General features: G+C 56.7%; 9 protein-coding genes across 9 annotated transcripts; 6 read left to right on the forward strand and 3 right to left on the reverse strand.

The window, feature by feature from the left end:
* Positions 1–221: 221 nt before the first annotated feature.
* On the forward strand, positions 222–2,972 carry IUM83_09103 (sulfatase-like protein; the record flags this gene model as incomplete). The annotated part of the gene is made up of 1 exon (XM_067933523.1): positions 222–2,972. The coding sequence occupies one exon, from the start codon at positions 222–224 to the stop codon at positions 2,970–2,972; it is 2,751 nt and encodes a 916-aa protein (XP_067799895.1).
* Positions 2,973–3,849: 877 nt separating this feature from the next.
* On the forward strand, positions 3,850–6,504 carry IUM83_09104 (sulfatase-like protein; the record flags this gene model as incomplete). The annotated part of the gene is made up of 1 exon (XM_067933524.1): positions 3,850–6,504. The coding sequence occupies one exon, from the start codon at positions 3,850–3,852 to the stop codon at positions 6,502–6,504; it is 2,655 nt and encodes an 884-aa protein (XP_067799953.1).
* A 1,798-nt stretch (positions 6,505–8,302) lies between these two features.
* Positions 8,303–10,987, forward strand: IUM83_09105 (sulfatase-like protein; the record flags this gene model as incomplete). Its single annotated transcript, XM_067933525.1, has 1 exon — positions 8,303–10,987. The coding sequence occupies one exon, from the start codon at positions 8,303–8,305 to the stop codon at positions 10,985–10,987; it is 2,685 nt and encodes an 894-aa protein (XP_067799954.1).
* A 2,151-nt stretch (positions 10,988–13,138) lies between these two features.
* IUM83_09106 (sulfatase-like protein) lies at positions 13,139–13,984 on the forward strand (the record flags this gene model as incomplete). The annotated part of the gene is made up of 1 exon (XM_067933526.1): positions 13,139–13,984. One exon carries the CDS (start codon positions 13,139–13,141, stop codon positions 13,982–13,984), a length of 846 nt encoding a protein of 281 aa, XP_067799891.1.
* Positions 13,985–14,261: 277 nt separating this feature from the next.
* Positions 14,262–15,896, reverse strand: IUM83_09107 (Amino Acid/Auxin Permease (AAAP) Family; the record flags this gene model as incomplete). Its single annotated transcript, XM_067933527.1, has 5 exons — positions 14,262–14,470; positions 14,539–15,204; positions 15,271–15,472; positions 15,542–15,632; positions 15,718–15,896. 5 exons carry the CDS (start codon positions 15,894–15,896, stop codon positions 14,262–14,264), a joined length of 1,347 nt encoding a protein of 448 aa, XP_067799892.1.
* Positions 15,897–16,398: 502 nt separating this feature from the next.
* Positions 16,399–16,746, forward strand: IUM83_09108 (Sulfate Permease (SulP) Family; the record flags this gene model as incomplete). The annotated part of the gene is made up of 1 exon (XM_067933528.1): positions 16,399–16,746. One exon carries the CDS (start codon positions 16,399–16,401, stop codon positions 16,744–16,746), a length of 348 nt encoding a protein of 115 aa, XP_067800021.1.
* A 173-nt stretch (positions 16,747–16,919) lies between these two features.
* IUM83_09109 (Chromodomain protein) lies at positions 16,920–18,671 on the forward strand (the record flags this gene model as incomplete). The annotated part of the gene is made up of 1 exon (XM_067933529.1): positions 16,920–18,671. One exon carries the CDS (start codon positions 16,920–16,922, stop codon positions 18,669–18,671), a length of 1,752 nt encoding a protein of 583 aa, XP_067800022.1.
* Positions 18,672–18,863: 192 nt separating this feature from the next.
* On the reverse strand, positions 18,864–19,810 carry IUM83_09110 (putative 26S proteasome non-ATPase regulatory subunit; the record flags this gene model as incomplete). Its single annotated transcript, XM_067933530.1, has 3 exons — positions 18,864–19,474; positions 19,556–19,634; positions 19,706–19,810. The coding sequence occupies 3 exons, from the start codon at positions 19,808–19,810 to the stop codon at positions 18,864–18,866; spliced, it is 795 nt and encodes a 264-aa protein (XP_067800009.1).
* Positions 19,811–20,181: 371 nt separating this feature from the next.
* On the reverse strand, positions 20,182–21,382 carry IUM83_09111 (HAD hydrolase, family IE; the record flags this gene model as incomplete). The annotated part of the gene is made up of 2 exons (XM_067933531.1): positions 20,182–21,092; positions 21,184–21,382. The coding sequence occupies 2 exons, from the start codon at positions 21,380–21,382 to the stop codon at positions 20,182–20,184; spliced, it is 1,110 nt and encodes a 369-aa protein (XP_067800008.1).
* Between the last annotated feature and the right edge of the window lie 1,894 nt (positions 21,383–23,276).

Here is a 23,276-nt window from a genome sequence, read left to right on the forward strand (position 1 = left end):
GCGAAGGCGGAGGTGCTGCTAGCTGCAGTGCCAGAGGGACCTGCGAAACTCCACGAGTTGACCTGAACCCAACGCCACGGGGGGGGGGGTTATTCGCTGCGTTTTTCTGCTCTCGGTTGATCAACCACCAGCACCCCGGTGACCCCTGCACTCCCAAAACTACTGGCCCCCGTACACCGCCTGCGGTTTACACCGTCTCGACGTGCAGTCTCTCGATCGCGATGGTCCGCCAGGACTCCGTCGACAAGGGGCAGCAAGGGGTTCGCTACGGCTTTCCGACCGCAGTGTCCGGGGATGCAGCCGAAGACCACCCGTCCAAGGATCAAGATGGGCCCAAGTCCCCCGCTATCTTGCGGTGGCTCAAACCGGAAGTCCTGATGCAGACGGTTGGTAAATGGGGGTATCCGTGGACGGGGTGGGCCTTTGTCTATGGTCTGGTGCTCCTGGTCTTCTTCATCTACCGGTGCACGGCTCTTAAAGATCTGTTCGCCATGTACGCCAGCGTCAAGGATGGAACTCCGGGTGTCGTGCTCGGAGCTTTGACTCTCGGGCTGTTGGAAGATTTCGTGTGTGCGACGTACTTCGCCTGCGCTCTTTGGGCGTTTGACACCGCCAAGGCCGCTACCATGATGTGTCTCCCCCAACTTGCGCGCCTTTGGATCTCCCAGCTTGTCTGCAAACTCGTGACTTTCTTGGCGTCGTGGCTGCTCTTCTTGGCCATGACGATCCCCTTCGTGGCCGATGTGATCATCGTGCGTCTGCGAGACATGCGCTTCACGTTCGACATCGTGACGATGGCAATCGACGAGAAGGACAACGCCACCGCATTTGAGGTATCGAACGGGGAAATCGCTGAAGCAGTTCTCAACGCCGTAGCGCTGGTCGTTGTGGCTACGGGCTTCGCCGTTGTGCGCACCTGGGCTCCCTGGGCCGATCTCTCGAGCTGGAATCCTACTCAGATGGTGCTGCTTTTCGTGGACTCCCAAGCACGTTATTCTCTCTGCTCTGGGAGATCAACTCGCGTCAAACACAAGCATAGGCCCAGTGCCAAGGTGAACCAGGACGATTCGGAAGACAGCCAGGACTCCAGCAGCCCGACGGAGGATTCAGAGCTGGACCCAAGCAACATACTGTCGAGTCGTGCGAAGACCAATAAAATCCGAGGCGGAGACGACGAAGACGAGCATCGTAACGCTGCGAAGACAGCGCAGTACGTGAAGCTCGAGATACGCGAAGGTGCCGACAGTCCTGAACTGAGGAAGCTCAAGGCCGTTGATGAAGACGACGACGACAATTCAATGGATTCCAACCCAATGGATCAGTACCGTCAGTACCTAAAGCGCGGCATTATCACCCTTGTCGGTTTAGTGCTGTTCCCGGTTGTCGTGGTGGCCATCAGTAGAGGGAGCACACCTCTCGTCGCCTACTCGGCCTTGAACACGACACTCAACGAGCTGTTCAAGCACGCGTTGCAGCCTCATGTGCGTCAGATCACGCCTTCAGCTAAGGATACCAGTCTTCCTTGGGTCGAAGTTTTCATCGACTACAAGACGGAGGAGCACGAGCTGTTCGGAAACGACACACTCTACCGACGAACTACCGGCTTTAAGGGCGATCTCGCCTTTGACGTCGACGTCACCGGGGAAAACCCTCCCAACGTTCTGGTTATCGTGGTCGAGGCTTTCAGATTCCACGACTCGCACTACCTCGTCGGGGAGAAAGACCCATCCAACCTGTTCAAGGGCAGCAACATCACGATCACGCCCAACTTCGACAAGTGGGCGAAGCGAGGCATTGCGCTGCGCAATTTCTGGTCGAGTTGGCGAACGAGTCGATCCGTGGAGAGCATTCAGTTCGCCCAGCTTCCCTACGATAGCGTGACGAAGTCCGGTATGAGTGGAGGAAGACGCGAAACCAAGCTCGCTGGTTTGCCGCAGCTCTTCACCGCAAAGGGCTACGAGACTTTCTTCACCACGGGCTGCCTTACCGGCTACGATCAATGGGATACTTTTCTCCCGTCACACGGGTTCGACACTGTCTGGAGTCGTGACGAGATGAAGGTGATCGCTGAAAACGATTTGGGCATCAAGCACGAAGACTGGGACGGCGCGGAGCACCGGGCTCTCAATTGGGGGGTGCACGACGACTTGAGTTTCCAGATCCTCGGCGATCTAATGGTCAACAAGACCAAGGAACAGGCTGACCGCGTGGCACGCGGTGAACCCAAGAAGCCGCTGTACCTCAACCACTACACCATCTCTAGTCACGTGGACTACAAGCAGCGTCCGAAATGGTACGACGAATCCGAAAAGCCAGACTTTTCTGTCATGTATGAGGGCGAGGAGTTCGCAGACAACATCAAGAACTACCTCGAAATGCGCTACTTTGCCGACGTGGAAATGGGCAAGTTCCTCGACCGCATGGCCAAGGAAGGCATTCTCAATGACACTATCATCGTCATCTCGGGGGATCACGGACAGGGTCCCGAATTCGGCAACGATGTTCCTGAAGACCGCGACGTCTCGGCGACCAGAGTAGCGGGTGCGATCATCGCTGAAGGACGACTGGGGAATGCCTCGGGCATGGTGATCGACGATGCCACGGAGCAGTACGATATCCTCAACACGCTAGCAGATATCACTGGAGTGCCTGAAGGTGGCTTCGAGCAAGACGGCGTGGGTCGATCTCTCAAGAGGAAGATGCAGTTTGGTGAGAGAACGGTCTACAGCAACAACCCGACACGGAAGATGTCGGTGGTGCGGGGCCACCTCCGTCTTCGCTACGACAAAGTTACGAATTCAATGCTACTTCATGACGCAGACACGGACCACGACATGAAGAACGACCTGCTGCCAGACTTGACCTCTGACGAGCGGGAAGAGTGGGTCGCGTGGCGCGATGCTGGTCGCCGCATCAATTCGTACTACACGAAGCGCTGGGAAGGGAGCTGCCTGCTTGAGGCCGAGTGTTAGGTAGGAAGAACTTCAGTAGTCTTAGATAACGCAAAATACATAATTCAAAGCTTTAGCTCTGGAAGTTGCAATCGCAAATGTAAGGTCGCATGGAATTAGCTGGTCCGTGAAATGGTGTCGACGCTGGCGTTGCTGCGACCAAGTAACAGCGGTTACCCGTCTAGGGGGGAGAGTCAGACTGCAACCTGCCACTTCCTGCAGTGCAGCCCGACGTACAACCCCGAAGGCCATGACAAGGGTTGTGCGCGATGTGCCCCCGCTAGAGCCTTCCGCGTCTGAGACGAATGCTTCGAATCGGCGGTGCTCCCCTTCCAAACCAAACGCGTCCCCACTTCTTCTACCACGTCGTGTTGAAGACGACACGTCTATCCATAAGCCCACGATTGCGCTGCTGCAATCTGGGAAGCTGCCGCAATGAACATGCGACTACGCTTTTCGAGTCTGAAGGAGCTAAACCTTCGTCAATGCATGAGCAAGGGCTCGCCCCAGCCCAGCCAAACCAACACCGAATCACAGCAAGCACTTCCTCCGGCCGAGGCTGCAGAGACGAGCGGTAGGTTCCACCAACGGGATACCAATGGCGTCGGCTACGCGTACGCGATCGTTAGCTCGCGCCGCGGTGCCAAGTGAATGCGACGGCACTCGCGAAACAGCGAAAACTGTTCCCACATTCTATTCGCGCCGTCGTCGTGCTCTCGATTCGCTTCGAGCTTCCACGGCACCAGGACGACACCGACAACGACCTATTTGCCAATCGCCAGCTTGGCGCCAAGGTGAACGACCTGACCTACCTTTGTCTCCGCTTCGAGAACGAACAGCAATTGCCGCCCATCCATCTATCCATCTACAAGTAGTGATGACATCCAAGAGCCCCGATATGCAGGGGCGAGCAAGTAGTATGCTGCAGTGCTTGACCGGGCTTAGCAGTCGCCCTTGGCTGGGGTGGGCGTTCGTGTACGCGTTCGTGCTGTTCCTCTTCTCCGTCTACCGGTGCACGACGCTCAAGCCGCTGGTGCTCATGTACGCGAGCGCCAAGGACTACACGACCGGGATGGTGCTGAAGGCCTTGGGGCTGGGCGTCCTGGAAGACCTGGTCTGCGCGACGTACTTCGCCTGCGCGTTGTGGGCCTTCGACAGTCTCAAGTGGTTCGTGGCCAAGTGTACCGGTCGCGACAGCGATCAGGACAGCCGTCTTGCTAGTAAATTCGCCACGTTCACGGCCTCCTGGCTGCTGTTTGTCGCCATGGTGGCGCCGTTCGTCGCCGACCTGGTGCTGGTGCGGCTCCGCAGCATGCGCTTCACCTTCGACCTGGTCGCCATGGCCATCAACGAACGGGACCACGCCAAGGCCGTGGCCGTGTCCAGTTCCGAGATCAGCGAGGCCATGCTCAGCGTGACCGAGTTCCTCATTGTCGCCACGTTCTTCGCCATCGTGCGGACGTGGGCGGCGTGGGCCGATCTGTCGGCGTGGAACCCGACGCACCTGCTGCTTTCGTCCGAGGACTCGCTGCTGTACGTGGCGCTGAGTGTAAATGAGACCAAGAACGGATCCAAGCCGCTGTCGCCGAGAAGTCGAAGCCCCAAGCGGAAGGGAGACTGTCAACAGTCCTTCAAGCAGGGCCTCGTGGCGCTAGCGGGCCTCGTGCTCTTCCCGGTCGTGGTGGTGGCCATCAGCTGCGCCAGCAAGCCGCTGGTGGCGTATTCGGCGTTGAACACGACGCTGAACGAGCTCTTCGCGCACGGGTTAGAGCCGACGCTGGACGTGCAAGTCACAGCTCCTACGATCGTCGAGACGGTGATGGAGAGTGTCGAGGGCGCGGCTGTAAGCAGCTCGGGGGACAGCTCGGAGCAGGAGGGCCTCAACACGGCAGAAACCCACGAAAGCTCGCTGAAGAATTCGAACACGAACTCACGCGCGAGTGGACAAGAATCCACCAGCAACAATGGAGATGGAGCTTCGCAGCAGAGCGGACGAAACGAGACAACGCCTATCAAAGCACAGAGGTACATTTCTTCACCAGTTTCCACACCAGCAGCACCCACACCGGCACCTACGCCGGCAGTCAAGAAGGTCACTTTGCCCTGGGTCGAGACGTTCATCGACTACAAGACGGAGGAGCACACGCTACTTGGAGAGGACACACTTCACCGACGCACCACTGGCTTCAAGGGTGATCTCGCGTTCGATGTCAAGGTGAACCCCAAGAACCCGCCCAATGTTTTGGTCATCGTGGTGGAGGCGTTCCGGTACCATGATTCGCACTACCTCGTCGGGGAGAAAGACCCATCGAATCTGTTCAAGGGCAGCAACATTACGATCACGCCCAACTTCGACAAGTGGGCGAAGCGGAACATCGCACTCCGGAACTTCTGGTCGAGTTGGCGAACGAGTCGATCCGTGGAGAGCTTGATGTTCGCTCAGCTCCCGTACGATAGCGTGACCAAGTCCGGTATGACCGGAGGCCAACAGAGAACCAAGCTTGCTGGTTTGCCGCAGCTTTACTCTGCCAAAGGCTACGAGACGTTCTTCACGACTGGGTGTTTAACGGACTACGACGGCTGGGATTCCTTCCTGCCTACGCACGGATTCGACACTGTTTGGAGTCGCAACGAGATGATGAGAATCGCAGAGAACGAAATGGGCATTAGACCTGATCAATGGCGCGGTGAGGACCACCGCGGCCTCGACTGGGGAGTGCACGACGACTTGAGTTTCCAGATTCTCGGCGACTTGATGGTGAAGAAAGCCAAGGAGCAAGCCGAACGAGTGGCCAGAGGAGAACCGAAGAAGCCTCTCTTTCTCAATCATTACACCATCTCGAGTCACGTCGACTTCAAACAGCGTCCGAAATGGTACGATGAAGCCGAGAAACCAGATTTCTCGGCACTCTACAACGGCGAGGAGTTCGCAGACAACATCAAGAACTACCTCGAAATGCGCTACTTCGCCGATATGGAAATGGGCAAGTTCCTCGACCGCATGGCCAAAGAGGGGATCTTGAACGACACCATCATCGTCATCTCGGGAGATCACGGACAGGGTCCCGAATTCGGCAACGACGTCCCTGAAGACCGCGACGTCTCGGCGACCAGAGTAGCGGGTGCGATCATCGCTGAAGGACGACTGGGGAATGCCTCGGGCATGGTGATCGACGATGCCACGGAGCAGTACGATATCCTCAACACGCTAGCAGATATCACTGGAGTGCCTGAAGGTGGCTTCGAGCAAGACGGCGTGGGTCGATCTCTCAAGAGGAAGATGCAGTTTGGTGAGAGAACGGTCTACAGCAACAACCCGACACGGAAGATGTCGGTGGTGCGGGGCCACCTCCGTCTTCGCTACGAGCGAATGACCGACTACGTTTTGCTGCACAACGCTGACACGGACCACGATATGAAGAATGATCTACTCCCAGGACTATCAGATGCGGAGCGCTTGGAGTGGGTGAGCTGGCGTGACAAGGGGCGATTGATCAACTCGTACTACACCAAGCACTGGGAAAAGAGGTGCCTGCTTGATGCCGACTGCTAACACCTCGGCTACAGGATTCGTCGCAAAGCTAAGAATCTGCAAGATCTCATTCGTTGGTATTCGTTTACTTCACGTGGAATTATCTGTGGCCTTCGTCTAAATACTGTAGTCGTCGTTCTCGTGCATTTTATCGTTCAGTCGGGTGCTGGAATACTATTATCAGCTTCGTTTTTGTGCCGTGGCTATTACTGGTAATAGTTGACGGTTTCGAGGGTGCAGCCAGCGATATGCCCACGGCACGAGATACTATCCGATAAACAGCCCGACGAGCGAGAAGCCAAGCATTCCTCAGGAGTTCACTGACCCGATCTCGAAGTCCAAGCGTATTGAAGCGCAGGCAATTTCGCCTGCGATCGGGCCATGCGAGCTCAGTCAGTCATGACGGCGCGTTCGGCTTGAGCGTTAGCCTTGAATGAACTGTTTGCTGCCCAACACTTTTTATCCGTGGAGGTGCGAGCGATCCCATTGGGTTCGTGCTAGGCGAACACGACGCTATGTTCAGTACCAACCTGTGTCCTCGGGACCAACGTTCGCCAGCATGGCAATAGGCGTCGCTCGGTCAAGCGCAGCGTCAGGTTCCGTATCCAAGCGGTGTTCAGTACAATCCGAATCGCAAAATGGAGCTCACACCCTGCCATCAGCGGCAAGTTATGACTGTCACCAAGATAACGATATGACGACGGATTTGTTTAAACTACCCCCCAAAGAGCAAAAGGAGTGGTGAGTCTAGTGTGAGTAGAGACTTTTCTAGTGGAGACTTTTCGAAGCCCCGTTTGAGTTTACTCGAGTCTCGAACGCTGGGGTGCAATAAAACGTGGCTAGTGCCTGCTAACTTACTAAAAAAACTGTCGAGTGCTCAACCATAAAAAACAAATGAGAATACCTTCGTGGGTTTGAATGGAATGTTCTGGTACGTAGAGGATTCCCATGCTGTCGCCTGTGTTCTCAGGGTTGAAGGCGAACGACATCTGTACATGTCATCGCTCCCTCTTGAGACGAGCAGCCATTTGTGCTCCCATTGGCCGAGGTCACCTCGAGCTGACGGACCCCACCGATTCCGAATCGGTGATTCGTCGTCAAATTGACGTATCTGGGCCGTTATCGCTGGGTCCGAGTTTTTGCAGTTGCAAGTTACAACTTGTAACTCCACGCCGTGGGATGCACGGTGGGGCCCGCCCCGTGGGTGCAAGTTTTGGTGCGTCAGTGGTGTCCGGCTCCACGCCGCGATGGCGAACTGCCTGCGAGTTTACTCGCGATTATGGTGCTTGTACAGTGCTGGGCGGCTTCAGAGCGAGTGCCTGATGGGTTACCCCTGCAAAAACGAGCACAATGATGACTTTGGGCCAAGGCATCAACTTCAAATCTGCTGTTCGAAGCATTTGCTGTCCGCAGCAGCTGCGACGCCATAGATTTGTCCGAACAGCAGGTCGTCGCGTCGTGGAAAATATGGCACAGAATACGCGATGGCCGCCAGACGCGAGTGTCCGGCGGGCAGCGTCCGTAAGCTCAACTTGGCAGCGTCCGTAGTGTCTGCCCAGAAAAGGTATGGGGCGCGACAACCTGGCTCAAAAATCACACGAGCTGCCTCACCATCAGGGGATAGAGATTTTTTTTTGCGCTGGGGGCTCCGCCTGTCCGCAAACTGTGGCGATGGCACGACTGAGAGCACAGTGCCGCTCACTTCCCGATCGTCAGCATCGGCAGCACAACGGGCGTCCGTACCTGACTGAGTGTCCCCACCGAGCTCTTTCGCAGCTGTAGTCTAGCCATTACTAGGTCCAAGTCGCAACGGTGAACCATGGTGCCTCTTGAAAACGAAGACCCCGAAGTCGAGCCGAAGCCCATTCGCGCCTCGGTCTCTCATGACGCCACGCCGGAAAAGTCTCAGCCCCAAGACGACGACGGACCGGAAGACCTCCCGACGTTCACGGAATGGGTGGTGATCAAGGTCAAACAGACCTCCATCGCCAAGAAACTCGCCCGCGAGGACTGTCCCTACCGCGGATGGGCGTTCGTCTACGGGTTCACGCTCGCGCTCTTCTTCGTGTACCGGTGCAACACCCTCGGTGCTTTGATCACCATGTACGGCAGCGAGGACGACAACACCGTCGGGGTGGTGCTGGGGGCGTTGGCACTCGGGTTCTTGGAGGATTTCGTCTGCGTCACGTACTTCGCCTGCATTCTGTACATGCTCGACTGCTTCAAGCGCGTGCTCACGTGCTGCGGCCAGGGGATGTTGGCTCGGATCGTGGGCAACGTCACCACCTTCTCGGTGTCGTGGCTGCTGTTCGTGCTCGTGGTGACGCCCGTCATCGCCGACGGCCTCATCGTTCGTCTCCGTGACATGCGCTTCACCTTCGACATCGTGGTCATGGCCATCGACGAGAAGGACAACGCCAGCTCCTTCGAAGTATCCAACAAGGAGATCACCGACGCGGTGGTGAACGTGCTGGTGCTCGTGGTCTCCGCTACCGTCTTCGCCACCGTGCGGACGCGAGCTCCGTGGGCAGATCTCTCGACGTGGAACCCGACGCATATCCCGCTGCAACGCGAGTGTCCCCACGCTTATAACCCCATGAATTTGGTGAACAAAGCCCCTAGCGGCACTGAGAAGCGTGCAGCGGGTGTGGAGCTCGCCCCGTTGGCGAAAGCTTCCAGAGAGGATTCCTCTGTCGACAACGGGTCTGGAACCCCCAAGTACGTGACGGTGGAAATTGGAGACGCCACTGAGAGCTCGGAAGCTGACACGGCCTCGCCCTCGGACGGGGAACTCGACTCGGATGTGAATCTTTCATTGTCGAAGAAGGCTGTCGTCGCTTCCAAGCCGGACAGGTGCCAGTACTTGAAGCAGGCATTTATCGCGCTCTCCGGTCTGGTGTTCCTCCCGCTTTTCGTGATCGCACTGATCAATGCCGCCTCCCCTCTCGTGGCGTACTCGGCGCTCAATACCTCGCTGAACGAGGCGCTGGGCCACGTCTTCCAACCGAACGCGGACGGTAGCTCGTCGGCCGTCGACGAGGCCAACCTGCCCTGGGTCGAGACGTACATCCACCACGCCACCGAGAAGCACGAGCTGTTCGGAAACGATACGCTTTACCGAAAGACCACAGGCTTCAAGGGTGAGCTCGCGTTCGATGTCAAGGTGAATCCCAAGAACCCGCCCAACGTCTTGCTCATTGTAGTCGAGTCCTTCCGCTTCCACGACTCGCACTACCTCGTCGGAGAGGAAGACCCGTCCAATCTGTTCAAGGGCACCAACATCACCATCACGCCCAACTTCGACAAGTGGGCCAAGCGCGGCATCGCACTGCGCAACTACTGGTCGAGTTGGCGCACGAGTCGCTCAGTGGAGAGTCTGCTCTTCGCGCAGCTTCCCTACGACCACGTGACCAAGTCCGGCATGACTGGAGGCCAGAAGAACACCAATCTTTCGGGTCTGCCGCAGCTCTTCTCGGCCAAGGGATACGAAACCTTCTTCACCACTGGCTGCAAGACGGACTATGACAGTTGGGACGCCTTCCTTCCTGCCCACGGTTTTGAGACTGTTTGGAGTCGCAATGAGTTCAAGAAGCTTGCTGAAAGTGATTTGGGCATCAAACCTGGCGACTGGAACGGTCCGGAGCACCGGGCCCTCAACTGGGGGGTGCACGACGACTTGAGCTTCCAGCTTCTGGGCGATTTATTGGTGAACAAGACCAAGGAGCAGGCCGACCGTGTGGCTCGTGGTGAGCCGAAGAAGCCCCTGTTCCTCAACCATTACACCATCTCGAGCCACGTTAACTACAAGCAGCGTCCGAAATGGTACGCCCAATCTGAGAAGCCCGACTTCTCTGCTCTGTACGAAGGCCAGAAGTTCGCGGACAACATCAAGAATTACCTCGAGATCCGTCACTTCACCGACATGGAGCTCGGCAAGTTCATGGACCGCATGTCTGCGGCTGGCATCCTCGACGACACCATTGTGGTCATCTCAGGAGACCACGGCCAAGGACCGGAGTTTGGCAACGATGTTCCGGAAGACCGCGATGTATCCGCTACCCGCGTGGCTGGCGCTATCGTCGCTGAAGGACGCCTTGGCAAGGCTGTAGGCATGGTTATGGATGACGCAACGGAACAGTACGACATCCTCAACACGCTGGCTGACATCACCGGCGTTCCGGAGGGCGGATTCGAGCAAGATGGTATTGGTCGTTCGCTCAAGCGCAAGATCAAGTTCGGCAAGCGCATTGTGTACAGCAACAATCCGACGCGTAAGATGTCCGTCGTGCGCGGACATGATCGTCTGCGCTACGACCGGGTTACTGACGTCGTGCTGCTGCACAATGCCGACACCGATCACGATATGAAACACGATCTTCTGCCGAGTCTCACTGAGGAGAAACGAAATGAGTGGCTGAATTGGCGTGACGCTGGTCGCCGAATCAACTCGTACTACACAAAGCGATGGGAGGCGAAGTGCTTCCTTGCTGCCGAGTGTAGTTAAACCCATCTAGATAGACTAGTCTAATATATCGCTGTTGCTCCAGTCTTAGGGGAACGATTTGCTGGTGTTTCCCACTTGCGAGCCAACTCGACTAGAAGAAATGGTGGCGACCAAGATGAGTGAGAATGTGCATTTTTGATTAAGCAGCACCATTCAAAGCGAGAAGGAAGTATCCTTGCCCTCAGAGTCTTGCATCCTACTAATCACCGCCGTTGCCACCTCCACCATTGGTTGTTTTTTCTTCGTAAGGCATAGATTGCCCCCCCCCCCCCCCCCCCCCCCACCCACCCACCTCGCACGCATCCTCATAGAGGTCTGTCGAAGTGGTTCTACTGCGTGGTAGTCGTCGAAATGACAGGACCGTTAAAACCTGGAGGCAAGTTTGCATCGAGGAAGCCCCAGTAAACGGTGAGTGTCAAACGCCACGGTAGATCCCGCCTCGATAGTCCTAATGGACATACGAGGGCCCTTAAAATGGCCGTTCACTACAGAATCCAAACGATACTGGCCCATTTCCTCGTGGCTTTCGTTGAAGCAGACACAGAGAACGTATTCGGCTCCGGGACACTTAATTTAAGCCGCAGTGGTCATCAACTCAGCCCCAGCCTTGATCAACACCAATTTCCACTAACAAGGCATACCAAAGAGTTCCAGGGGGTCTCTTTGGGTTGAGTTAGACTCGGGCCGAAACTCGTATCCGGTTTAAGACCTTCGATGGCCTTGAGAGCAGCTTGGTGGGCTCGCCCCCAGCTTTTGAGATCATTGAAATCGGTTCCTGTTGCATCGCGGAGGTGGTCATGGATATGTTGTATTAATGTTTCATGCAGACTCCCGTACAGCTCGACGACCATTACTTTGCCATCGCTCCACAACAGCGTTGTGGGCACCAGCAACAAAACGTCCGACTCCATGTAGCGCTTCCAATCGTCCGAGTGCTTCGCATAACTCGAATGGGGTGCCTTCGCCATCTCTAGGCGGACTTCTCGACTTCATTCCAGTCAAGACGCCAGACAGCGTTGTTGATCCTGCGGACGGCATCGAAATTTCCGTGGTAGTGACAAAGTTTTTCTTGTGAAGAAGGAAATTTAGTTGTTTTCCAACTGTACCTTGCTCGGACCAGGAGTCCGAGACCTTTATGTAAATAGGCATTATGAAAAGGAAAATAAAACGAAGTCACTGTAGTGGGTCTATACGATAGTAATCCGTAAGACCACGAATCCAGCTAAGAACGCAGCCAAGGTCGCTGACAGAAAACTGGTTCTAGCTTCCTCGTATGTGGATATTAAGCTCAACGATGATGACGCAGACAACGTGGACACGGGTGAAGCTGAGCCCGTTAACGATAATGAAGACCGGGAGGCATTATTGTCATCGAAAGCAGAATCAACTGACCCGAAATTGATGTATAAGTATGTTGGTGTCCAGCTCGCTGTTGTCGTCTCTGGTCTGGTGATGTTGCCTGTCATTGTTATTGCATTGGTCCGTCTGAGTTCTCCTGTCGTTGCGTACTCCGTCATCAACGCTTCTCTGAATGAGTTACTCGGTCATGCACTGGAGCCTACACTTGAGAGCAGGACACTACTTTTCAGGGATTCCTGGGTTGAACTGTACATCCACGACGCTACTGAGAAGCACATTCCGTTTGGCCCCGATACACTATATCGCCGCACAATAGGCTTCCAAGGGGATCTCGCCTTCGAGGTAGATATTGAAGCAGACAACCCGCCAAATGTCTTGCTGATCGCCGTAGAGTCTTTCGAGTTTCACGACTCCCTCTATCTTGTCGGAGAGAAAGACCCACCCAACTTGTTCAAGGGAACCAACCTCACTGTAACGCCAAACTTTGATAGGTGGGCCAAGCGGGGTGTTGCTCTTCGTAACTTCTGGTCGAGCGTTCGCACTAGCCGTTCAGTCGAAAGTTTGTTGTTCGCGCAGATTCCGTACGACAGCCCGGTGCACACTGGCATGGCTGGGGGAAAGCGAGATACACACCTCGAAGGTTTACCTCAGCTTTTCACGGCAAAAGGGTACGAAACCTTCTACACCACAGGTTGCACGACACACTACGACAGTTGGGATATTTTCCTTCCCATTCATGGCTTTGATACTGTTTGGAGCAATATAGAGGTGACAAAACTAGCGGAAAGCGACTTGGGCATCAAACATGAAGACTGGTATGGCCCTGAAGCTCGAGGGCTGCACTGGGGCGTGCACGACGATCTTAGTTTCCAAATTCTCGGTGACTTGCTCGTGAACAAGACAGCCAAACAAAAGGAGTGTATGGCTCAAGGTAAACCCAAGGAACCACTGTTTCTGACGCACTACACCATCTCAAGTCACGGGCCGTACCGAGAGCGCCCGAAGTGGTATGCCGACACCGAGAAACCGAATTTCTCCGCTCTTTGCAGTAACGCCGACGAACCTAAACTACGTCAAGATTATCTGGAAATGCGGTACTTCACAGACGTCGAGCTGGGCAAGTTCATGGATCGCATGGCCTCCAACGGAATCCTAAATGATACCATTGTTGTAATCGTCGGAGACCACGGCACTGGGTATGGTGTCTCGGCAACAAGAGTGGCGGGCGCCATTATCGCGGAAGGCCGTCTTGGCGACGATGTAGGCCTCGTGATTGACGATGCCACTGAGCACTACGATATCCTCAACACATTGGCTGATATAGCCGGAGTGCCGGACGGAGGCGGACGCTCGCTTAAGAGAAATGTCACCTTCGGCGAACGCGCTGTATTCAGCAACGACCCGAATAAAAAGATGTCGATAGTGCGTGGGCACCAGCGACTTCGCTACGATCGAATCAGCGACGCTGTGTTCTTGCATAACGCAGACACGGACCACCATGAAACTACGGATTTGTTCCCCGAACTTACGGAGGAGGAGCGAGCAGAATGGATGGCTTGGCGGGGCGTTGGTCGCCGCATCAACACTTATTACACGAGCCGCTGGGACGACAAGTGCCTCTTTGCTATCAGCTGTTAGCTAGCTAGCACCGACAATCCTTATCCTGAATTCCATTTCTATTACTATTACCACTTATCGTCTGTGCTCACGCTATTACTTTAGGGCTAAGGGCCGTGTTTAGGAACGGCATTAAGGGCAATATTTGCTTACCCAACGACATAAGGTTGTATGCTGAGCTTTGTTATTGATCATTACAATGGAGGACACTTATCACTCGGTCGAATCTATGCAAATCGTGGTCTTGTGTAGAGCTTGCTGGAAAACTTTGTTGAGCTCCTCACGATGTCTCTGTGATCTAGAATACACTGTCGATGGCATCAACGACACCAGCACCAAGCATGACAAAACCCAACACCACCATCCCACACAAGAATGCCTGGTTTAAACGCCTCCCGCACGTCGCGGGCTCGTCGCGGAAGAGACGTAGGTGGAAATACGCTGGCATGATGAATGCCAGCAACGAGCAACACGTGGAACCGATAAACGAGATAAACCTGCCGAAGTCTGTCAGCAATAAAACATGACGTTAGCACGTAGTTCACCAATATACTAACGCACGTGACGAGCTGTACCTGGAATGGCAGCAGCAATAATTGCAGTGAACAGCACGACTCCGGCACGCAGAATCACGCCCTTTCTCTCCGTGACCCGCAAGTCCTCCATCTTGTTGCCACACGCCACCATAGGCTGCAGCACCTCAAACACCGGGAACAGCATCACTGGGTACGTGAAGAAGAGCCCCAAGCACAGGAAGATCTTGACGAGCGTGACCAAGCCACCACTGCCTTCAAAATTCAGCGTGATGACGGCGTCTGTATCATTCCCGAACGCGAGGTACCCGCAGATACCAAACGTAGCGTACAGTGTCGTGATAATCACGACGGTGCACACGAGGATCGGTGTGAAGTTCCTCTTGTTCTGCATCGAGTTCTCCAGCGGCAGCACCATCCCCACCCCTTCAAAGCAGTAGCTCGCCACGCCAAAAAAGAACGGCACAGCGGACACCACCCCAATCGCCTGGATGTTGTCGTAGTCTTGCTCCATGTAGCTCAGATCGATGTTTAGCACCACCAGCAGCCCGAGAATGCACATGAAATCCGCCAGCAGCGCCACGTAGGCCAGCTCCTTCATGTGCTTCAGTAGCGAAAACCCAATCAGCGGTGGCACGCACACCGACACCACCAACTGCTTCGAAACATCCAAAAACTTGTGCGCGTTGGTTGAAATAAAGATCAAATCTGAACATCACAACAATAAAAAAAAATTAAACTCTTGGAAACCAGCCAGTAGTGACGACAGCTTACAGGCGATGCAGAAGCCCGTTTGGGAGATGACCAGCGCCGAGTTGACGAGCGTGGAGCCGATCCGCCCCATGGCGAAGAAGCCGATCTCTCCGTACTTGCTCACGTGCTTGCCCTGCTGCTTGAGCTTGTACTTGCACTGCACCACGAGCATCATGGCGTACGTGCTCACGGCCGCCACGCTCACCAGCGTCACGAAGCCCATCTACAATACAAAAAAATAATCTTATTGGTAAAAAAAATCTTTTAATCTGATTAAAATAAAGAACCTCACCAAGACGCCGCACTTGCGGAAAGCGTAGGGCAGCCCCAAAACGCCCGAACCCAGGAACGCGATGCACGTGTTGATGAACGTCTTCAAGTCACTATACCCCGCGTGGTTGCATCATCAGTCACGTACTAAGTATTGCCGAGAGCACTGCCAATACCCGTATGCAAGTGGCCACGTACGAGGTGAGGTGCAGCGCCGCCTCCGCGTGTTCGTGCGACGCGGGGCTGTCGAGCCGCTTGGGCGCGGTCTGCTCGCCCTGCCGCACGCTGAAGCTGGAGGCGGTGGAGCACGTGTCCGACTCGCTGTCCAGGTCCGCGCCCGCCAGCTCGGGCACTTGCACGGAGCCCGCGTCCGTCATGTTCGCCGTCGAGTCTCCGGTACTGTAGTGACGTTGTATGATCGGTATGGAGGAATCGCTCGGCAAATCCCGCCGGACGTACTTAACGCGCACTTATGGAGGCTACAGCTGGGTGTGCCTGCGACTAGAGCGAGCAGCGCCCATGTGGCTCGACGGCTCGATGCATTTACTAATATACATGTACATGTATGTCCGAGAAGGCTGCGGGTGTCGGTCGGAATGGAGGTGCTGCTGGGCTGCTGCTCCGCGTGACAAGCCTCGGCTGGCAGGTCTAGTTGAAGTTGCCCCTCCGTCGGACTAATCGCGGCAACGGTATCCTCTCTCGAGACCAGAATGCAGTTAGCGTTAAATGGGTCCTTGCTGTTCGTCGTTGCCATCGCCAGCTCAAGTTCAACGGAGATGCTAGGATGGACCTGCGGATGCTGGTCCGCAGGTTGCCCAGTTCTCAATTGGCGTTCGTCGCCGAAAGCAACAGCCAGCTCGGTCACCCCCTACAACAGTCATGGGCGTCGCCTCGACCGTCACGCAGGAGCACGTGGACACCGTGAAGCAGTACGTGGCGCTGCGGCTCGAGAAGCGCACGAAGGAGACGCTGCAGCTCGTGAGCGACGACGTGCAGTTCTACAGCCAGCGCGACGGCAGCTACCGCGGCAAGGAGCAGTTCCGCGCGTACCTGGACAAGATCAAGGTCGAGGGGACATGGCAGCCGCCGGCCATCGAGGACGGCGACGATGAGCACGTGGTGGTGCGCGGCGTGGTCAGGATCTTCTTCGTGCCGGTCTCGGTCAAGTCCACGTTCGCCTTCGACGACGAGGGCCGCATCTGCAGCATCCACACCAGCAAGGCCTAAATACGGCTGTCCTGCTGTAGCCATGTTCGCTAAAAACACACACAAACGTTCTAAAAAGTTAACGGAGCTCAGTATGGTCCCAAAAGGTCGCAATTTCGTGTGCGCCACGCCACTTCGTACTTAACGCTCTGCCTGGAGACAGTTGTTAGCTGACACGGACGGACGAGTCCGCGATGGCCGCGCCGCAGACGCAGACGCAGGAGGCGCCGCCCGCGCGCTCCAAGCCGCAGGAGCTGTACGGCAGGCTGCACCTGGGCATGGACCACGTGCTGGCCAAGCTGCTGCTGCAGGCGCCGCCGCTGCCCGCCGCGCTCAAGCTGCAGACGGAGACGCAGTCGCTGGCCACCACGTGGGTGCAGGTCTCCGAGGCCTTCGAGAAGCGCCGCGCCATGCTGCAGCGCCGCAAGGCCAAGGCCAAGGCAAAGGCCAAGAGTAAAGACAAGAAGGATACGCAGCGCGAAGGGACCAGGAAGAAGGAGAAGACGAAGAAGAAGGAGGACAAGAAGAAGAAGAGCAGCAGCGTCGGCGCCTCTCCACGCAGTGGGAGGAGCTCCCCCAGCGTCAAGGCGGACAAGAAGAGCCAGAAGAAGAAGAAGACGGCGAGCTCTCCGCGCGTCGTGAAGCTGGAGAGCGACGTGAAGAAGGAGGAGCAGCCCGACGCCTACCAGGCCTCGGTGCTCAAGAAGCTGCGCAGACAGCCCATGTGCGAGAGCGTGGCCTTCGGCTCCAACAAGCACAAGATCATCGTCAAGTGGCTGGAGGTGGACCAGGGCAAGGGCGCCGGCACGTCGCCTGAGCTCATGCGGCTGCTGACCAGGCTGCAGCTGGACGCCACGGCGGACAAGAACAGCAAGCCCAAACTCACTCGCAAGCGGTCGCTGGAGACGCTGGACGACACGCTGCGAGCTGAGAACCGCGGCAAACGGAGGGCGCCGAGTAGCGACCGCAGACGCAGTCAGAAGCAGCGCAAGGCGTACGTGGATGAGGACGAGGTGGTGTACGAGTCTGGAGAAGAGGAGGAGGAGCCCGAGTACAAGGGAGGCTACTCTGATTCAGACGAAGCGGAGTTTATGCCAGAGTTGGAGAACAGTCCGCCGCCGGAAAAACCCAAGAAGCGCGCAGCAGGACGATCACCGAAGAGGCAAAGGAAGCAGGTCGCGGAGGAGAAGGAGTCGAAGGAAGAGATGGAGGTGAAGGAGGAACCGGCCAGCAAGACTGGCATGACGTCTATGGAGCAGCTTGCCGCGGTGGTGGCGAAGATCAGAGCAGACGATGTAGCGTCGGGCAAGGCAGATACCAAGTATTTGTCTTACGAAGAGAAAAAGAAGCCCGAAAAACCGAAACCTGGGGCAACTTCTAAGTCTGCTATCGTGCTGGATGACAGTGATGAAGAGGAAGAAGAGGAGGAAGAGGTGGAGGATGAGGAAGAGGAGACCAAGGACGCTGATTCGTCAACCGACGACGACCAGGACATGTTCGACCTGAACGAAGAGGATGTGTATGTCGTGGAGGCTATCCTCTGCGTCAAGGAAGGTAGGTCGCTGCTAACGGCAGGTGGTCAACGGGCCAAGGATGCCGATTTGTATCTTGTCAAGTGGGAGAGCTACGACGAGCTTACGTGGGAACCCGACGAGAACATCCCGCGCCGACTTATCGAGATGTTCCGAACGCGCGAGCGAGCCAAACGATCCTGCCAGTATCAAATCAAGGTGGCTCATGAACGCAGAGTGGTGACCAACGTGACTACGGGGGCAAAGGAGATTATTTACCTGATTCAGTGGATCAACCAGGAGACCCCAGTGTGGGAGTCGCGCACGACGCTCCCGATCAAGACGCAGGTGTGGCTGGACAAGGTTCTCGGCGTCAAAGCGCCCGCGACGAAGCGCCGAGACACGAAGGCGGTGAAGCAGTATATTTACCAGTAGGGAGCGTGACGTGTCAGCGGCATTCCTGTCGAAGCTACACCAGTTGAGTTACAATTTGAACAAGTACAAAGTGAAGAATGAACCAAGGATACGTCGTCGAGTAGTTAGTTGACGCCGCTTTTTGCGGCGATCGACACGGCCTTCATTTGCTTCTGCTCTGCTCTCCCCCCTGTGCCTGCCGCACTGCGTCTCTTATACGATACGGTCCAGCTCCGTGGCGTACGCGAGCGTCTCGCCCACTAGTCTCAGCGACGGGATGTCCGCAGCGCCAAGGGACTTTTCGGGGGCCTTGAACCACACGCGGCCCTCGCGCACGAGCCAGTCGGGCTTCTCCTCCTGGATGTAGGCGCTGAGCTCGGCGGGCGAGTCGAAGATGAGCATCTGCTGCGCGTCCGCGAGCGAGAGGCACTGGTACGCCACCTCGGCGCAGTCGGCGATGTTCTCGCGCACGGTCTGCAGCAGCTGCGCCAGGAAGAAGCGGAAGAAGGGGTTGGGCACGTTGGCGCGCGCCTCCAGCACCTTGTTGTACGTGCCCTCCATCAGGTACTGCTCCAGCTTGACGGCGAAGGCCACGTTGGCGTCCTGGCGGCTCTGCTCGGGCAGCAGCTCCAGCTCGTTGTGGAACTCGGCCATGCGGTTCTCCACCAGCAGCTGCAGCAGGCGCGAGCCCAGGATCGGGAAGTGCAGCGGCGACGGCGGCAGCCCGCCGCGGTGGTACACCTTGAGCTGGATCACGCTGCGCTCGAAGGCCGTCATGTCCTCGCGCAGGATGCTCAGCAGCGTGGCGCTCTCGAGCACGTGACCTGCGATTTAGGCACAGAATTAGCGATTCCGAGGCGGCTTTTAGGGCTATGAGGGCGGGGAAAGGTGTGCTGGACGCGTACGGGCGAGCTCCAGCTCCTGCTGGGCCGTAGGGGACGCCACGCCGCACGGAGGAAGCGCCGGCAGCGTGGTGAGCGCGATCTGGAGGGCATCGGTTCGGGGGTTGGTTAGAGGGCATCTACGCGCGCTTTTGGACGCGGGAGACGACGCACCTTCAGCTGCGAGAGCAACTTGGCGGCCTCGTCCACGCGGTTGCCGTCGATGGCCGCGCGCAGCGCCTGCGCCTCCTGGTTCAGAGCCTCGAGGTTCGCCGACATGTTGGGCGGATTGTTGATCTTTTGTGTGTGTCGGAGTGGATCCTCCCTCGCAAAAAAGCCCGCCAGCTGGTGAGGTGGTTTGGGTCAACTTGGATTTAACCCAAGGGTTTTATGGCTACTGGGTGATGGAGCGGAAACGTAAAGTGGGTCTTTTGATGGACGCTCGCCGATGCGTGCCCCCCGATCAGCACAAGGCGCACCTGGGAACACAAGCGGCGTATGCAGCTGCTGGTGAAGTGTTATACTTACTTACTTACTAGGAGGCTGTGCGTGAGCAGCAGTAGTTGACGGTACCTTGTATTGGAAGCGAGATGGCTACACTGCACTTCAACTTGCTGTATCTTGTTTGACTCGCAGAGAGCTCTGCTGTCCTACTGCCGCTTTGATGCTGCTGTCATCTGCTCGAGCAGCATCTGCAATGGCACAAGACTCGCGTCGTGCGTGAACACGACGTCGTAGAGCTCGAGGTACTCGTCCAGCGCCTCGTCCACATGCACGTTGAGGAAGCCGACGCGGATGATCTCGTCGGCCTCCAGCCCCTCAGCCATGTGGACGTCGCCGCGCGAGTCCCCCAGCAGCAGCACGTTGCACCGCTTCTCCAGCTCGCAGCTCTGCCAGAACGGGGAGTCCAGCAGCACGCGCGCGCTCTTGTTGAGCGAGTGGATGAGCGCCCTGTCGAAGCCCTCGATGACCCCCTGGCTGTCGAACCGCATCATGTTGGACACCACGTGCACGTTGCTGGGCGTGAACGCTTGGCCGTCCTCACCTCCTCCAGCTTCTCCGTTTCTCTTACGCTCTGCGGCGAACTCCTGCTCCAGCGCCGCGTGGATGACGTCGTAGAGCCCCGCGGAGAAGACGAGTGTCGGCACCTGCTGGTCGTGCAGCAGCTTGAGCAGCGGGTGGAAGCCCTGGCGGAAGCTCAGCGAGCCGAGCGCCACCGCCTCCTGCACCTGCGCCTTGGTCAGCTTATACTCGACCAGCAGCGCGTGCGCGCTGTTCCACCACTGCTCCATGAAGGGCAGCTTCTCCTCGGCCGAGAGCGTCGGGGACATCTCCACCGGGTAGAACCTCGCGAACAGCTCCTGCTCCCCAGCGCACACTTGCGGCTGCAGCACTCTGCTGGTCATGAGCAGGCCGTGGCTACTGTTCTCCTGCTGCAAAGGGGCCGTGGGGTCGCTGCGCGGTTTGTAGTACGGCGTCAGCGTGTGGTCGAAGTCGGCGATCACCAGCAACTGGTCCGGTCCGTCCCGCGTGAACTTCTGCATCTTGCGCGCGAACGCGTCTGCACCGCACAACGCCGGACAAGTTAGTGAGTGCGTCATTGGTGCTGGCTCGAGCTACGAGATATCAACCAGTCTCTGCAGCCTACGGACCGGGGTCTCCGATAACCATCCGAGGGGCGCGGCGCTGGTGGCCATCGCTGTACGAGTGCGCCTGGATCGACGGGCTGGCAGCGGACGCGTCGGCGCCGGAGCTGCGAGCGATCGAGCGAGCAGCCAAGAGCGATCCACCCGTGGCTGCGCACAGAGGCAGGAGTCTCGAACGAGACGAAAGGAGCTGGCGCCACGCCATCGTTCCCAGGTGATCAGCGCGCGCGTGAATTCCCCGTGCTGGGCCAAACCTTTTTCTAACACGATTGCATGCCATTTGCCAGCATATCCCAGGTGCGCTGCAGCTTCCTCCCTGTTGCTATCGTTGGCAGTGTTTTGCTGCTACTAAGCGTTGGCTCTTGGCGCCGAGTAGACAAGTTTGTTCACGGGTGGAAGAAGTTCTCGTCCGATGGATTCGACAAGCTCGTGCCCCCATCGCTACGTCCTGGCGCCGTTCTTCAAGCACGCACGTGGTTTCAGTCGTATTACTACATGTAGACTGTTTGTTGCTTTGGGCTGATCGTGGAAGTGCGTCGATCAGCGTTGAAGGAACAAGCACCAAGTTCGCACGGGATCCTCCTGGAGAGTGAAATTCTGGATTGGAGGCGAAGAGTGTGGCTCGGGGCATTTTCAAGCACTACTACTCGCGGTGGAGCAAAAGCTCCCGTTCATGATCGATGAATAACATCATCTCTCCGACCTCACTGATCTTTTGTATGGCGTTTTTTCGTGAATATTGACCAATGATTTGCATTGATTCTGTTTCTACCAATCCACTCGAGACATAGCTCGTATTTTTTACCAATAAAAGCTCAGTATCAGTCAGAGGTCGGAACCACCTTAACTCCGACGTATCGGGTCGGAAGCAAGCCTCAGATATGTATATCTGTATAGAGAAGGCCGCCCAGCCACATATCATTTAGATATTACCTCCCTCTCCGACCCATTACGATGAGCCTCAACGATCTCAAGCCCGCCAACACCAAGCGCGCGCGCTCGACCGCTCTAAAGGCGTTCGAGCGCTTCCTCTCGAGCGAAGGGACCAGCCTCGAGCACGTTGGCGCCATGATCTTTGCCGAACCGAGCCGCGCAAGCGCCATCATCCTGACGATAATGGACAAGTTTGGCGTTTATCTTGCTTTCCACGCTGGCTCGAAGGGGCAGTATCTGTCACGGCACTCCGTGGCACAGTACTACCGACAGGTGAAGTGCTGGCTGCTCGATGAATATCCCGTCCCAGGTGGTGCTGTTGCAAGGCAGCTGCTAAGTATGGGTCGCACTCTGGAGCAGCACTGTATTAAGCGCGAAAGCGGTGGTTTCGTGAAGAAGGCGGTGGCATGCACCAAGACCGACTTGCAAAAGATGGTGGGATACCTGTATTCAACAGCTAGCTGCGCAGAGGACTACCAAGATGCTGCATTGCTATGCTTGCTCTGGTACCTGTTTGGCCGTGCTTCGGACTTGACCTTCGTCCGCAAACAGCAGCTCTCCATCGGTGCTGGAGGGGTTTTCTTCATTCGCTTCATTCGGATGAAGACGTCTGATGAGCAAGCGCTGTCGCTGTTCCCCGACGCTGACTTCCGGTCGTGTCCGTTGCTGGCTCTTGCGCTTGCGCTGGCATCTCAGGAAGCTCCATCGACTGCGCTGTTGAGCCATCTTCCAGCGCTAACGGCCCACGTGCCAGTTGAGCTGACTGCCTCTGTCCCCCTCCTGGAGATGCTCGAGGGTTGCGACGACCAAACTCCTTCAAGTGCACCAGCTCAGTCGAATTCATCCAGGGCACCATCACCTCTTGGGATCCACGCTGAAGTTAATCGTCTCCTCGATCTAGTTGCGGGTCCAGCTGGAGTGGAAGAACCGCTGAGCTCGCACTCCTTTCGCCGAGGAGGTGCTCAGCATGCAAACGCTTGCTCGGACTTGACAGCGCAGTGGATCTTCGACCGCGGAGCCTGGGACATGACTACGACAAACAAGGCATTTGCATACGTCTTCAATACACCGAAGGAGGACCACCAAGTTGCGAAGGTGCTCAGTGGTATGGCACCAAAGCAAACCTCTGTGCTGCCGTCACTGGAAGCCTTCGACTCGACTACGCA

Source organism: Phytophthora cinnamomi (genome assembly GCF_018691715.1).
Source record: "Phytophthora cinnamomi strain GKB4 chromosome Unknown Contig3, whole genome shotgun sequence".
NCBI lineage: Eukaryota > Oomycota > Peronosporomycetes > Peronosporales > Peronosporaceae > Phytophthora > Phytophthora cinnamomi.